This window comes from Haliotis rufescens, unplaced genomic scaffold, assembly GCF_023055435.1.
Source record: "Haliotis rufescens isolate VD_foot unplaced genomic scaffold, xgHalRufe1.0.p SCAF_9, whole genome shotgun sequence".
Taxonomy (NCBI): domain Eukaryota; kingdom Metazoa; phylum Mollusca; class Gastropoda; order Lepetellida; family Haliotidae; genus Haliotis; species Haliotis rufescens.
In genome coordinates this window covers 3,280,868-3,297,293 of record NW_025964383.1, presented here as the reverse complement: position 1 = coordinate 3,297,293, position 16,426 = coordinate 3,280,868, and the positions used below count along the sequence as shown (strand labels likewise).

General features: G+C 38.1%; 1 protein-coding gene across 2 annotated transcripts in view; it reads left to right on the top strand.

Annotated features, from left to right (window-relative positions):
- Window positions 1–16,426, top strand: part of LOC124123232 (protein FORGETTER 1-like) — a 490,282-nt gene that overhangs the window by 134,708 nt on the left and 339,148 nt on the right. For both annotated transcript variants that reach the window (XM_048391344.1, XM_048391343.1), the window contains 2 exons: window positions 5,667–5,735; window positions 7,020–7,102. In XM_048391344.1, the coding sequence (XP_048247301.1) occupies window positions 5,667–5,735; window positions 7,020–7,102 (152 nt within the window). The remainder of the gene's footprint in view (window positions 1–5,666; window positions 5,736–7,019; window positions 7,103–16,426) is intronic.

Genomic DNA, 16,426 nt, shown 5'->3' with positions numbered 1-16,426 from the left:
AATAAAAACACTTCATACAATCTTACTCGCAACAAGGATAATAAATGGACTATGATTGAAGCAAAAATCGAGTGGCTACTGAATATCGTCATTAACTCTTTCATCACTGGCTGCCCCAGAGTTATGTCCCTTGAGACCCTGCAGTCCCTGACACTGACAAGGCCTGTACACTGGCCTCCCTGGCAGTATTATTGGAAAATCACACTATCATTTTTGATGCACTTTTTCTACCAGAAACTTGCTTTTAATATACATTTATCATATACCATTGTAAAGAGGATTAAGTATACTTTAATATTCTTTGTTGTTATTGTCTCTAACCTTTGTTATTTTTCTAATTACAGGTGTTTACAAGTGAAATAAAACTTGAAAACACTGAAAAAATGAAAACAGACAATGAATTTTGGCTCAAATTGTATTACAAATCACAAAAATAAATCACAGATACAAGGTAAACATAACACAGTGGTCTTGTCATCTTGGACGGCACAGGTAATCCCAGGTGTTACAGGTAAATTCTCTTCATGCACATCTGTAAACAAATAAACAAGTTTACAACTCTTGGTACTGACTTTGTTTTCTATACTGATGTCACATATTACTTATGATACACTTACAGCCTCTTAGGTAAACTCGTTAACACAGGTAAACTTGTTAACGCAGGTAAACTCGTTAACACAGGTAAAAACACAAATATTTGATTTATTTGGTCCTTTTTCAGGATTTGAAACAAAAATTAAGTATTTAAGTTTTTAAAAAGTTATTTATCACATTATCTGAACATTGAACCACAGCTACTATAAGAATGACATCACAGGGAAGATAACACAGATTGATCTGAAGAGGGAAACATTGTAAAAGGACGGAAAGATCGTAAATTCAAGTTCTGCAAATATACAAGTTGTGATAACATATTTACAATACACTGCTATTTACAATTGCATAATAAATTAAATCAGTACTTTATTAAATCAATTAATAAATAAATAATCATTACAGTTACTAAAATTTAAATTAAGATGTAAAAAACAAGAAAACAAACATGAATATGGAAATAAATTTTATTCAAATTGAGCGAAATATAAGGACATACGACAAACCGGCAAACTACAATTCGGATTGCGATCAGAAAAATAAATTTTTTAAAAAAGAAACAGATACGTCATGCCACTCACCTTTGTTGTTGTTGTGATCGCTCGTTCACGTGTAGGCTGCATTCTCATTCGTCGCACTGATAATCTGTTCAAACACAGAATCATTGTAAAACAGTTGGAAAAAATCAATAGCACGACTCTTCACTCACCGTGTCAATATATATTCTTGAATCCGGTCGCCTCTTCAAAATCCCTCATGTCTCCACTGTCGTGTGTCCCTCTGCCACTCCCATTCTCGAAAGTTGGCGGGGGGGGGGACACCTCGTCGAAACCGTCAAAATCTTCACGAAAATATTCGCGAAATTCCCTCTCCCCTTCGCGTAAATTATTCAATTCAAACACATTATTATTCCCGATATAGTCGTTGTTAATCATCTGATCGCTATCCGAATCGTAGTTGGCCGCCATTACGCTTGATTTACGATTCAAGCGAGAAAAATACCTGTCGCGAAAACAGGTGACATACCCGCGATTTTCGCGCCAAAAAGACGGGGAAATTCCATCGAATGACGTGTCAATACGTGTAGATCTCGTTTCCATATTTAGAACGAGATTACACACGAGAAAGGAAGTAGAAAGAGCGATTTTGTAAACACGCTCGCGCCGCCCGATTTATCGGGCAGCCGGGTTCTGGGCCTCGGCTTATGCTGCCCGATATTTCGGGCAGCCGGGTCCTGGGACACGGTTTATCCTGCCCGATAAATCGGGCAGTCGGGGCGAAAGGGTTAACCCACCTTATGTGATGATGGGTAAGGCACATAATTTAACTAAGATAATAAATAGTGGGATCGTACTCGGGGCTTATATCCCATCAAAACGAAAAAGTGTGTTAGTCTCTCCCCTGCCAGAAAACCGAGGTCATATGTTAATTAGTCGTCCGGCAGTAAAAAATGTTAGTTTAAATTTGGTTACTGAATTCAATGATATTAAAGATAACTTGAGTGCGATACCTGATCTTTCTACACTTATTATTGAAGTCTTGTTTGGAGATGCACCAGAAGATGCCTTCGAAATATTACCAGGTCTACATCAAATAAGCGACATAAAACATCGAATAGATAAGGAGAGGGAGTTGAGACTTGGATTGTATTAAAAGTATCGCAGAGCTGTGAATGCTCTCGACTCTCAGGACTGGCAGGAATAGCGATAAAATTCATTTCTCGTAAGTTGCAAAAGGAAACATTAAAACATGATAATATTCGGATACTCGCCGAAGTTGAACAGCATTGAGGACCATATTTCAACAGCAATGGCTAATTGTAAGAGTTTTGTTTAGTGCTGTCAGAACCCACCAAATACAACGTAATGAAGCAGGAGATTCGATCAAATTCTTGTAAGACCAGTGGTATTTGCGAAGACGAGAAAACAAAGATCATAGAACAGGGGAGACAACAAGCGCGTCAATTATTCCGTGCCAAAACCAAAGAACTTGTTGGAGATTAAAAATAGATTGCTTCCTATCGTTGGATCACATTTAAACGAATGCTTACATAAATATATAATAATGGAGAATTACAAACCAATTACAAAATTATCAAATGGAGAGAATTACCACAAGGTATATATTATATCAGTGATGTCAAACCAACCAAATACGGTAATCAATTGTTTCTTTCCAATTACCAAGAACAGCATATAGTCTGGTCTCCTAGTAAAATGAACGAAGAACTTAGTAAAAGTGTTGAATATCTCTGTTCAAAATAATGGTATACATATATGAGTAAAAATAATAGAGAATATTTTCATTACAATTTAGTTTAATGTCATAACGATCGTTGAATCGCATCAGCCTTTACACATAAAAAATTCCCTCTGTAGTAGTGGTATAGGTTTTTAAATCTGGCTCCAGTGGAAGTTAGCCATAATCCCCATTGCCTATACTACTATCCATCATTTACTGTCATGAAAATACATGTAATCTATTGTATCAGAATGGTGCAAAAAAGTCAGTGAAAAGCCTCTATGCACCTATAGTCACAGAAATTAAACAAGTTAGAGTCAAATAATATTCCAGACAATTAGTACACATGGTGCAAAATGCCTCTGTACATATTTTAAATGAAAAACCATTTTGCAAACATTATGATTACATTATGGAGAATGCTAACACATCATCAGTATGATCATAATGTTATTACTTGTTATTATATATGCGGGGCGGTCGGGTAGCCTAGTGGTTGAAGCGTTCGCTCGTCACGCTGAAGACCCGGGTTCGATTCCCGACATGGGTACAATGTGTGAAGCCCATTTCTGGTGTTCCCCGCCGTGATATTGCTTGAATATTGCTAAAAGCGGCGTAAAATCATACTCACTCACTCACTCATAACATTATGCAACACGACGAATGAAATACAGCTCTTTCTATAGATGGATCTATTAGCTTGATCATATAGCACATAATAAGTCGGGTGCAACCTAGCTCTTAGTTAACATCATATATTATTCCAAACAATCCTCGGGGCGCAACAAATGTTTGTTTGTTGTTAAACACCGCACTCAGCAATATTCCAGCTATAGACAGCGGTGTGTAAATGCTCCCTTGAGTATTTTTTTTTTACTGCAAGCGGGTGACCCGCGATGGTTAGAGAGTTTGAAAAGTGCGGAAATTCAACTGTTGAGATGTGTTACATGGCCGAGATTCACTCTTCAGGTACAGAAAACATGAATATGAGATAATATTAAGATTTATGGGCATTTCATAAGCTGTTGTCAGTCAATTTCTTACATTTATTGGAAAGTTGAATTATTTAGCCACATGCAATAGTGTGTATCCTATTTTCGTTGTAGAGGTGTGCCCACTATTGCAGGAAAATCTTCATATATAGCAAGTTTTATGTCATAAAAACCAGTGTTATTGAGATTATTAATTGTGTTAGAAAACTACATACTGCCCACATGGTCAGTGTAAATGCTTTATTTTCATATTTTGTGTAAACATGACATTTTCAAAGTTGCACGTAGCAAGGGAGCAGTCATTGTATTACAGTGTAAGGTATCATGCTATTGCTGTGTTGCAATTATATTATCAAAGAGTACTTCAGCATGTTTAATTACATGTATTGTCATGACAGTGAATAATGGATACATTCAATTACATTGTATCATTCTGTAATTTTCAGAAAAAGTAAATTCTGTGCTAGAAGAAATCTCGGCTTTGTGATCTCTGTAATAATAATTCTAATAATTCCTACCAATCACTCATCAATAATATAGCCAAGCTAGATGAACTCGACAAGCATATGGCTTATGAGAAAACAAAGCTTACACAGGCAAATGATGAATTCAGACGCCGTGTTGCTGAAAGATTGCATACCTTAGAAGATGAAATCACAAATCAGTCGAATTCGAGAAACTATTGATCAAGTCCTCAATGATGATACTACACTGGCCAAAAAAATTAAAACATTGTTCAGAGAACGGGGGATAAACATTAGCAGTATTTTAACCACATTGGGATTCATTATATCAACTTTGGCTCTCGTGTTAACTGGAGGTGGTGGTACAGGCAGCGGCACACCGCATAGTGATAAGGATGGTGTAAAAGAGTGGATAAAAAGCATTTATAGGCATTAGGAGAAGCACTAGCAAAGCTCGCTGGGAAAGCCGCATCTGCACTTCATGGTATTATAGGGAGTATTGTATCCTGGCTCTTGAATTTATTAGCCAAGACCGACACTTGGCTTAGTCAAAACTTGTGGGCACTGATTGTAGCAATTGTCGGGCTGTTGTATGTAGCTGCTAAAAACTGAAATCTTGCAACTGTTCTCGAATTTGTCCTGGTAAAAGGGTAATATGCCAGAAAGATCTGAAAGGTTGATTAAGTGCACATTAGAAGGTATTTTTTATCTGTTTGAAAAAATTAAAGTCAAGGTCACATTTCAGAAACAAATATTAGATCTGCACATGGAGAAAGTTAGAGGCTATTGCTCTTAAGACTGTCTATTTTGTTTTGTCAAGCTTCTGTGGCATATATCAAGGCGCATATATAACTATTTGGGTAATTCTGGTCACTTCACTTCACTTTCATTTTGCCAAAGATATAGAGAGCCAGATTAACTGACTGAAGAGTGAATGATATGAACTGTTGTTCCAAACATTTCTTTTTAACATTTTAATTGTACTGATGCCTCCTTGCATCACTGTTTGTTTGTTTGTGTTTGTGAAACAGTAGAAAATTGTCAGGACTATTATCTATAGTAGTTGTTTTGGTTTCTAGTTTTGAAATCAATTGGTTAATGAGGTAATCTATTATCTTGTTGTGTTTAGAACTTCTTACTGAACATTATTACATAACTGTAACCATGAACAGTTGGTTTGTGTGTATCAAATCAGTGAAAAGTAAGATGTATTTTCAATAAATTTAATTTCAGTAAAATTCAGTCAATTAGGGAGTTCATCAGTGTTTTTAATGTTGAAACTCACAAAACTAACTGCCCCCAGACTTTCCTTGTATTGTGATTGAAACTGTGCAGCTGAATAATTGTGAGTGAGTAACCGCATTGTATGTTCCAGAGATCTGTCTGACATTGGATGTTACATTAAGGTGATTGACGGTTGTCAGGAGCTGGACAGAGAAACTAGGTGAGGCACATGGTGTTGTTAGGTGGCTGTCTTTGTTAGCATTTTAAAATGTCCTGTGGGTATAATATCGGGTAGAAGATGACACGCCCCAATTGGTGGGGGGGGGTCATGCTTGGTGACGCTAACTTCTCCTGTTGCCTACAGTGTTATGAAAACAACTTCATGGTTCAGGGCACACAACAGCAAAACCTTCATCCCCACACCGTAATGAACGTATCCATGCAATGGCATTGTCAACAAACATAGGATTTTAGATTTACAGTTTTCATTTGGTCCAATGCACTTTGCCTACAGTGTTATCAAAACAACTTCAAGGTTTCAGGGAACAGATTTGCAAAAGCTTCATCCCTCAATCATAATGAACTTATCTATGCAATGTCATTTTTATTTTCAATATTTATGTATTCTGTTACAGGTGTTGAGTACTTTATCCAGTTATATAAATAACATGTTTCAAAGCAACTGACAGGTTTGTCAACAGAGTGTAAAGTAATACTAACATACAAAATACTTTGGACTTGTCAACAATTAATGTAAGGGGTGCATTATCATAGTGCAGGCAAAGTGCATTAAAAACCAACTTTACTGGAGGTGATTGGCACTGTAGACAAAGAGAGATGGAACCCATAGGAGTTGGCACATAATATTGAGCAATGGTTGTCTGATCCAAACTAAACTATTTACAGACTGCCATCATTCAGCTGGAATATTGCTGAGTGTGTTGGAAATTACTCAATGTAGCATACATTAATACATGAATAGTTTATCATTTCTTTTGTATTTTGTTACGGAAATATAAAGGAGAGTTTAAAAAATATTATGCAATGTAACATTAGAATCAAGTGAAATCTTTAATCTTTGACTTCTTTAACTCGGAGGCATAGAAAGCATTTGAAGTTAGAAGGAATCGCCTACTTTGCTTTAGGCTTAAAAAAATATAAGAATTGGCAATGGCTTTTGAAAATATTGGGCAGGCCGCTTTTTGGGGGATGGGGGTGTGTGTACGAAGGAGTAAGAATCCGTATATCGCTGTGTATAAGGCAAGTTTTTCGTACCTAGAATAAGGGGGCTTTCAAGGGGGCCTTCAAATACATGAAAAGGGAAGTAACTGCATGCTACATTGGATCGCATTGTTTGTAAGTACTGTAGCATTTCACTGTTGGGGTCGTGTGTTCGGGACGTGGAATATTTAAGGATTTTTTTTTCTTTGGAAATGGAAATAAAAACGATACATACGGCAGACTTTGTGATGATGCCGCCTTATTCTACGTTTGTATTTTACAGAGTGTTGGGTCTCCCTTCAGACTTCAAGGAAGGTGTAATATTCAGCACTTATGCTACTCTGGTTTCATCTGTGCAAAGAGGAGGTAAGTTTTGAAAGTTTTCATCTATGATCTCAGTGACAGTGTGTCTTCAATATGTTCACTTAATATTGAACCTATATCAAATATGGCTGCCAGATTGAAATTATTATTTTCAGGGTCTTACCAGAAGCAAAATAGAGTGTCTGATTTTTGTATAATAAATAAGAATGGAGGCATTCAATATCCATTGTAAGTCCCAATAATTTCATTAATTCAAGTATGTATATTTATATAACAGTTACCTGATATTTCTGTTCTTATCAGTAAGGCAGTCATTGTTTAAACAGTCCATGTCCGATTTTGCCTCGCTCAGTCATTAACTTGTGATTCAGACAAGAAAATCCCCATGTCTAATAAGCATAAAGTATTTATCACAAATACGTGGTATTTTGTTTGTTGTCGGGACAGTGGTTGCCCTGAGACACCCATTTAGTGCCTAGGGCCCCTTATAAGCATTCATTGACCCCAGTACTCAAGTGTATAGACACATTTTAATCCCTCAATTCTGGACCATCACTCAGCCATTCTTCATAGGTCATCAAAGTAGTGAACAGAAATACATCAAATTATCAATTATTTTCCTATGATTGTACGATATCAATTTGAACTTAAAAACGCTGATTTATTTCACAATTTATGGATATCATTTGCAAGCCTACAATTCTATCACAATAGTTGTAATAGACTGGAGTAGTCACCCCAAGTAATGAAATATGTGGGTTTACATTAAAACAACACATGTTTTGGGGAATGTCTTGAATCTTTACCCATGTAGGACCTTTCACTGCTAATTTTAAAGAAACCTCAAGGCCTATGAAGCTGCAGCTCTGCATGGAGAATCCAAGAAATGTTGTCTCTTTGGAATCTGCTGACTGTGATGTAAAGCAACATTCTCACTTTTAATAAAACTAGTTACTGTTCTAAAGTTCATTCAAAATTATCATACACCTGTTGAAATGGAACTGCGTTAATGTCTACCTCACAGGTTATTGAGAAAAGAAATTTTTCTACCGGGAACATCTTCCAAAAGGTCAAAGGTTATGAGAGAGAAACTGGAGTAAAAGTTTGTGGTTCACCTTTCTCCAAAAGGCATTTATCCTTGAAGTTGGTATATGCCCTATCGAGGAAAGGGTCCTGCTTTCAAAAGGTGAAGGTTTGGTCAAAGGTCAAGGACATGTAAAACTTGATCTCAGTTTCTAATTTGTAGACACCTCTAGAGGCATGCAGCTTTAGGATTCTTGAGAATGCAAAACCTCTATAACATCAGTGCCATAAATATGGTATTTTACTGTCATCACACTGCAAAATCTTCAGATTTTTTACAGAAGTCCTCTTCACTGTTAACTTTCCATGACTAGTTGAGATACTAATATCATCTTCCAACTTGCTCAGTGAGCACATTTACAGTCAAAAGACTATACCAACTCGTGAAACAATACTTTGAAGTTGACAGTCATCGCTGGTTGACCTGACCTCTCTAATTTACATATGCCATATTTGGCATTTCCTGCTGTTCAATTCATGCAAGTGATAGGTCACAAGTGGGAGAAGTGTGTTTGCGAGAAAAGAGATTACATGAAACCAAATTAACCTTTGACAGTCAAATTTCCTTTGAATCCGTATCTAATATAACTGATTAAAGTGTTTGATAGTTTTGTAAATAGAATTTAGATTCAAATAAATTTGCAATATTAGCTTTGATCTGATAATTCGTTTATACTGACACACAACAGAACAGCAAACATACAAATAATAATGATTTATTCTTTTGGGGTGGGGGATTCCCATTACTTATGTAATACAGCACACCACTCGACCCCATCCTGAGGGGAAACGCCCTGCAGTCTCAAGTGCTGAGATGACCAGGCCTAGTGGTGAAAATACTAACATTTTGGGGGCCATGAATATCCGCAACTACAGGCGAATACTCTGCTTAATAGTGGAAGGGAAACGCCTTCAACAGTGGATACAGATAACAAAGCTGTGAAGGGAAACTCCTTCAACAATGGATTACAGATTACATAGCTGCTACGAAAACGCCTTCAACAGTGAATTACAGATAACATAGCTGTGAAGGGAAACGCCTTCAACAGTGGATACAGATAACATATCTGTGAAGGGAAACGCCTTCAACAGTGGATACAGATAACAGCTGTGAAGGGAAACACCTTCAACAGTGGATACGGATAACATAGCTGTGAAGGGAAACACCTTCAACGGTGGATTACAGATAACATAGCTGTGAAGGGAAACACCTTCAACAGTGGATACAGATAACATAGCTGTGAAGGGAAACACCTTCAACAGTGGATACAGATAACAGCTATGAAGGGAAACACCTTCAACGGTGGATTACAGATAACATAGCTGTGAAGGCAAACACCTTCAACAGTGGATTACAGATAACATAGCTGTGAAGGGAAACACCTTCAACAGTGGATACAGATAACAGCTATGAAGGGAAACACCTTCAACGGTGGATTACAGATAACATAGCTGTGAAGGGAAACACCTTCAACAGTGGATACAGATAACATAGTTGTGAAGGGAAACACCTTCAACAGTGGATACAGATAACATAGCTGTGAAGGGAAACGCCTTCAACAGTGGATACAGATAACATAGCTGTGAAGGGAAACACCTTCAACAGTGGATTACAGATAACATAGCTGTGAAGGGAAACACCTTCAACAGTGGATACAGATTACATAGCTGTGAAGGGAAACGCCTTCAACAGTGGATTACAGATAACATAGCTGTGAAGGGAAACGCCTTCAACAGTGGATTACAGATAACATAGCTGTGAAGGGAAACGCCTTCAACAGTGTATTACAGATTACATAGCTGTGAAGGGAAACGCCTTCAACAGTGGATTACAGATTACATAGCTGTGAAGGGAAATGCCTTCAACAGTGGATTACAGATTACATAGCTGTGAAGGGAAATGCCTTCAACAGTGGATTACAGATAACATAGCTGTGAAGGGAAATGCCTTCAACAGTGGATTACAGATTACATAGCTGTGAATATACCTTTGGCAAATTTTCTACATGTATATACTCCTTCCAAATCCGATGCTTTTGTACATTCTTTCCATGCTGGCGCTTTTTCTATATATTGTATGGAAGAATATTCCACTTCTTCTTCGAATTTGTCTATCTTTGTATTTGCTGCTAGTAGTTCTTGGTTTGGTGTTTTTTCTACAACTAGTGGATTGTATTCTATTTTTTTGTTCTCGTTGTTGTAGAACATTTTTGTTTCTTCCACGTGCAAAGACAATTCGTCTCCTTCTACCATTGGGATCCAATACATAGACTTTCCATATCTATCCGGTTTTGTGTGTTGTGCAGCTGTTTCTAGCAATTCTAGTATCTTTCGCAGTCTTTTTGTTTGCCAAATAGCGGGAAAACAATATACATCTACATTTTCGATACATCTAGCTACAACACGTTCTCCTTTCCATCCGAGTATAGAAATAGTTTTTCCCGAAAATTCGGACACCTTTCTACACCAGCTTCCCAAATTTTGTTCTACAATATTTTTGGTTTCTGTAGATGCAGTTCTATATTCTTCTATATTCTTGTATGTTTTTTGTATTTCTTCTATTTCTTGTTCTCTCTTTTTCCTTTCCTACTTTTCTTTTTATATTCTTTGTTTGTGTATTTTTGCAATATTTTCTTTTCATAGATTGCTATCCAACCAGTCTTCTATGTCTTGCAATCTTTGTTCTCTAGTGGTTCTGGAAAGAGTGGATATTTGTATTTTGGTTTCCATTTCTATTGCTTGGAATTTGGAAACTTCTTTTCCTATTCTCTGGGATTTGTTTTTCCGGAATATCCAATCTATGTGTTCTGTGCTTGGGAGAAGCATGGAAGGGTTTGTATCTGCCTTGGATATTTTTGTTGGTTGTTTGGATGGCGCAAGAATAGTTTTGGAATCCTTTGCTTTTGTATAGCATCGAAGTGGTCCAAACTCTACACCTTCGTTTGTGGAAGATAGGATGTCTATACGAAATATTGGACAAGCGCGAAACCCAAAGTCTCCAATTGCAAATTCTACTGCTCTTTCCCATTTCTTCGTATCTTCTACTGTCTCTTTTTTCGGATGTATATGTATCCCTGCTATTCTCCTAGTTTTTGTGTGTGCATACCATGCTACAAATATCTTCCCGAGAGGTCGAGAGGCGACTATACAACATCTATCCAATTTCTTTGCCAAGTTTCTCCATTGGCTTTCTGGTGGTTGTTCGAAAAATAGTGGTTCTTCTTTGGGGGATACCAACTCTAGAATTTCGTCTACAACCCAAGGTCCTATGTCTTCGTCTGGTGCATACACAGATACTTCTATTCGAGAACAACCTCTTTTCCATACGTCTGGATGTAAAAATGTTTTTCGTAGGTGTCTGTTTGGACAATCTACATATTCGCAAAGATGTGCTATTGGATTCCCAACTCCCCCGCTTTCAAATTGGAAACAACTTTGTTGTATCTCTTCGCGGAAAATGTTCTATTGTTCCTACTGTATACCCAAGTACATACATGTTCTCCTACAGACGCTGTATTGTCTAGAATTGTTCCTTCTCTTTCTCCACAATCGTATTGTATACCTTGTAGAAAGTATCCCACGCTTTGTAGGTATCCCACTAGTTTTTCCTATCTAGTACACCAAGTAATCTCTAGTATAGTCTATGGAATATATCTCGTATCCGAAGGAATATAGTTGCATGTGTAGTGCAACCAACCCTTTTTGTGTTTCCTCTAGGGACAACTTGGAGACATCTATTTTGCATACAAATATACCTTTGGGTTCTTCGTTGGAAAATCTTTCCATCCATTTTTTCTTCGCTTTGTATTCTGTTTGTTTTTGTATTCGTTGTATTGTGTCTCGTATTTTGCTCCCAGAGCCTCCTATATAGGAAATTGTATTTGCAATAGTAGCATGCACGCGACATCCGTATACTTTCTGCGTTGCTTTTTGTATTTCTTGTAGTATACGTTTTGCAGATCCACTTTCTCCAGTTGTACAAGACACAGATACCCGTAGAGATACTATATCGTTTTCTTCTAGACAGCCAAATACATACATATCGTCTACAAATGTTGGCAGGCCATCCAAAGGTTCTAGATGTGTTCTACCCAGATTTCCTTCCAAATAGTCTACCTTGGATATATCTGATAGCAAGTTGTCTTCGTATGCATTCTCCACTAGTATATGTTGGAATATAGACATTTCTGCACGTATTCCCATGCTCTCCATAATTGTATATTTCGCTTCTTCCATTTTTGTTCTATACGGTAGTTGGGCACAAATGTTCAATTGGAAATTCGTCGGGCACAGTTGTATGCTTTGGACACATCCTATTGCTCTAGTGGAAAAAAATAAAATATTGTAGGGGTGCCGAAATCCGGGGTGCCAAACAAGAAAAAGACGCCTTCTTGAGGAAGCGTGTTGATGTTAAATTAGTTAGATCTAATGAGGAAGAAAGACTTATAGAAACTTATAGCCAGTCCGGCTTTTAACAGAAGCAAGATATTTGATAACGACTTAGCCGCGTTGCATATACAGAAGAGTAATATAAAATTCAACAGACCGGTGTACGTTGGTATGAGTATTCTTGACTTGTCAAAACACTTAATGTATGACTTTTATTACAACGAACTTAAAAAGCAATACGGCGATAGATGCGAGGTGTTATATACCGACACAGATTCTTTGTTGATGGAAATACAAACCGAGGATGTGTATAAAGATATGGCAGAAATAATAGATAATCCACTGCACAGCGTAGTAAATAAAAAGGTGTTAGGTAAGATGAAGGATGAATGTGCTGGGACCCCTATAGCGGAGTATGTCGGATTAAGACCTAAGATGTACTCTATAAAGAAGTCCGATAATGGGGAGATAAGAAAAGTTAAGGGCGTTAAGAAGTATGTTGTAAAAAAGCATATCAAACACGAACAGTATAAAGAATAATTATTCAACGGTAGAACGTTCAAACACGAGATGAACTCTTTAAGAAGTTACAATCATAGGATATATGGATTAAGAATGAACAAGACATCATTATCCCCCTTAGATACAAAGAGATGGATTGATAATGATGGTGTAACTACCTATGCTTATGGTTATGGTGGTAATACCGTACCGTCGCGAACTATGAACAACTCTTCTCGTACAAATGCCCTACCCGGTCCATCTTGCAGAAAATAAAGAATAGGCTCTCCTTCTTTCGTAACCAATCGACTAATGTTATATGTCTTAAGGGACCATATGGGATCGGTTGCGCGACGTAGGCCTCCTTCGAGTTCACCGGGCTGGTATAAATATCTTACCCTTACTCTATCCGGAAGCTTTCGTTCTTTGCCTCTCATCGGTGCTGAAGATTCGGAAGTAACAGATTTCATTTTAATCGCATCCGATGGTTTCTTCCCTATTAATCTCGTTACTTCATTATTCAGCGCTGATACAACGGCTGATAAACGTGTCACCCATTCGGTTGATCTCAATCGCTCAGATTTCATTTCGATCCCATACTGATAGCCAAACAAACGTTCGGCTAATGTCCGGTTAAATCTCTCAACGATAGCTTGACTGCAGTGGGCCTCTCTTTCACCACGCCTGATTTTGACATCGTGCTTTGTTAACAGTTTAGTTATCGATCCCATAAACTCGCGACCGGGATCTACTTGAAATAGCTTTGGCCATTTTAGTGGTCCGCGTTTATATATGCGGCTCAGTGCATTAGCTACTTCTGTTGAATCTTTCGAGGTTAATGGCTCAGCCTCTTTGTATCGACTAGCCACATCCACTACGTTTAAAGCGTATTTATACGTTTTGCGTCTTACCTTATCGTGGGGAAGAAACAAGAGGTCAGCCTGATGAACTTCATTCATTGTAAAAATATCAAACTTCTTCCTCGGTATATAACGCTGTGCCGGTAAATATATTTGCCACATCGCTTGTTTCTATATCCAATCCTTGGCCACATCTTTAGATACCTTAGCCGCGTTGGCTAATTTTTTTATTGCTCCTACACCTTTCCAATATCCTCGTGGGCTATAGTAAATTTTATTCATTATTAATTAATAATGATGTTTCTTTGAAAACGACTTATGACTATCGTTGAATCGCATAATCATTTTGGCATAAATCTGGCTCCAGTGGAGGTGCGGCAGAACCCCCATTACCTATACTACTACAGTGGATTACAGATAACATAGCTGTGAAGGGAAACGCCTTCAACAGTGGATACAGAAAACATAGCTGCGAAGGGAAACGCCTTCAACAGTGGATTACAGATTACATAGCTGTGAAGGGAAACGCCTTCAACAGTGGATTACAGATAACATAGCTGTGAATTGAAATGCCTTCAACAGTGGATTACAGATAACATAGCTGTGAATTGAAACGCCTTCAACAGTGGATACAGATTACATAGCTGTGCAGGCAAACGCCTTCAACAGTGGATTACAGATTACATAGCTGTGAAGGGAAACGCCTTCAACAGTGGATTACAGATAACATAGCTGTGAAGGGAAACATCTTCAACAGTGGATACAGATTACATAGCTGTGAAGGGAAACGCCTTCAACAGTGGATTACAGATAACATAGCTGTGAAGGGAAACACCTTCAACAGTGGATACAGATAACATAGTTGTGAAGGGAAACACCTTCAACAGTGGATACAGATAACATAGCTGTGAAGGGAAACACCTTCAACAGTGGATACAGATAACATAGCTGTGAAGGGAAACACCTTCAACAATGGATACAGATAACATAGCTGTGAAGGGAAACACCTTCAACAGTGGATACAGATAACAGCTGTGAAGGGAAACACCTTCAACAGTGGATACAGATAACATAGCTGTGAAGGGAAACACCTTCAACGGTGGATTACAGATAACATAGCTGTGAAGGGAAACACCTTCAACAGTGGATACAGATAACATAGCTGTGAAGGGAAACACCTTCAACAGTGATTACAGATTACAGCTATGAAGGGAAACACCTTCAACGGTGGATTACAGATAACATAGCTGTGAAGGCAAACACCTTCAACAGTGGATTACAGATAACATAGCTGTGAAGGGAAACACCTTCAACAGTGGATACAGATAACAGCTATGAAGGGAAACACCTTCAACGGTGGATTACAGATAACATAGCTGTGAAGGGAAACACCTTCAACAGTGGATACAGATAACATAGTTGTGAAGGGAAACACCTTCAACAGTGGATACAGATAACATAGCTATGAAGGGAAACGCCTTCAACAGTGGATACAGATAACATAGCTGTGAAGGGAAACACCTTCAACAGTGGATACAGATAACATAGCTGTGAAGGGAAACACCTTCAACAATGGATACAGATAACATAGCTGTGAAGGGAAACACCTTCAACAGTGGATACAGATAACATAGCTGTGAAGGGAAACACCTTCAACAGTGGATACAGATAACATAGCTGTGAAGGGAAACACCTTCAACAGTGGATACAGATAACAGCTATGAAGGCAAACACCTTCAACAGTGGATACAGATAACATAGCTGTGAAGGGAAACACCTTCAACAGTGGATACAGATAACAGCTATGAAGGGAAACACCTTCAACGGTGGATTACAGATAACATAGCTGTGAAGGGAAACACCTTCAACAGTGGATACAGATAACCTAGCTGTGAAGGGAAACACCTTCAACAGTGGATACAGATAACATAGCTGTGAAGGGAAACACCTTCAACAGTGGATACAGATAACAGCTGTGAAGGGAAACACCTTCAACGGTGGATACAGATAACATAGCTGTGAAGGCAAACACCTTCAACAGGGGATACAGATAACATAGCTGTGAAGGGAAACACCTTCAACAGTGGATACAGATAACATAGCTGTGAAGGGAAACACCTTCAACAGTGGATAAAGATTACATAGCTGCGAAGGGAAATGCCTTCAACGTAGGATTACAGATAAGATAACAGTGGATACAGATAATATAGCTGTGAAGGGAAACACCTTCATAAGTGGATACAGATTACATAGCTGTGAAGGGAAACGCCTTCAACAGTGGATACAGATAACATAGCTGTGAAGGGAAACACCTTCAACAGTGGATACAGATAACATAGCTGTGAAGGGAAACACCTTCAACAGTGGATTACAGATAACATAGCTGTGAAGGGAAACGCCTTCAACAGTGGATTACAGATAACATAGCTGTGAAGGGAAACACCTTCAACAGTGGATACAGATAACATAACTGTAGTAGTGCTTGATAGGTAGTGCTTGAGGTTGTGTTTTCATAAACAGTATCGAGGATGAG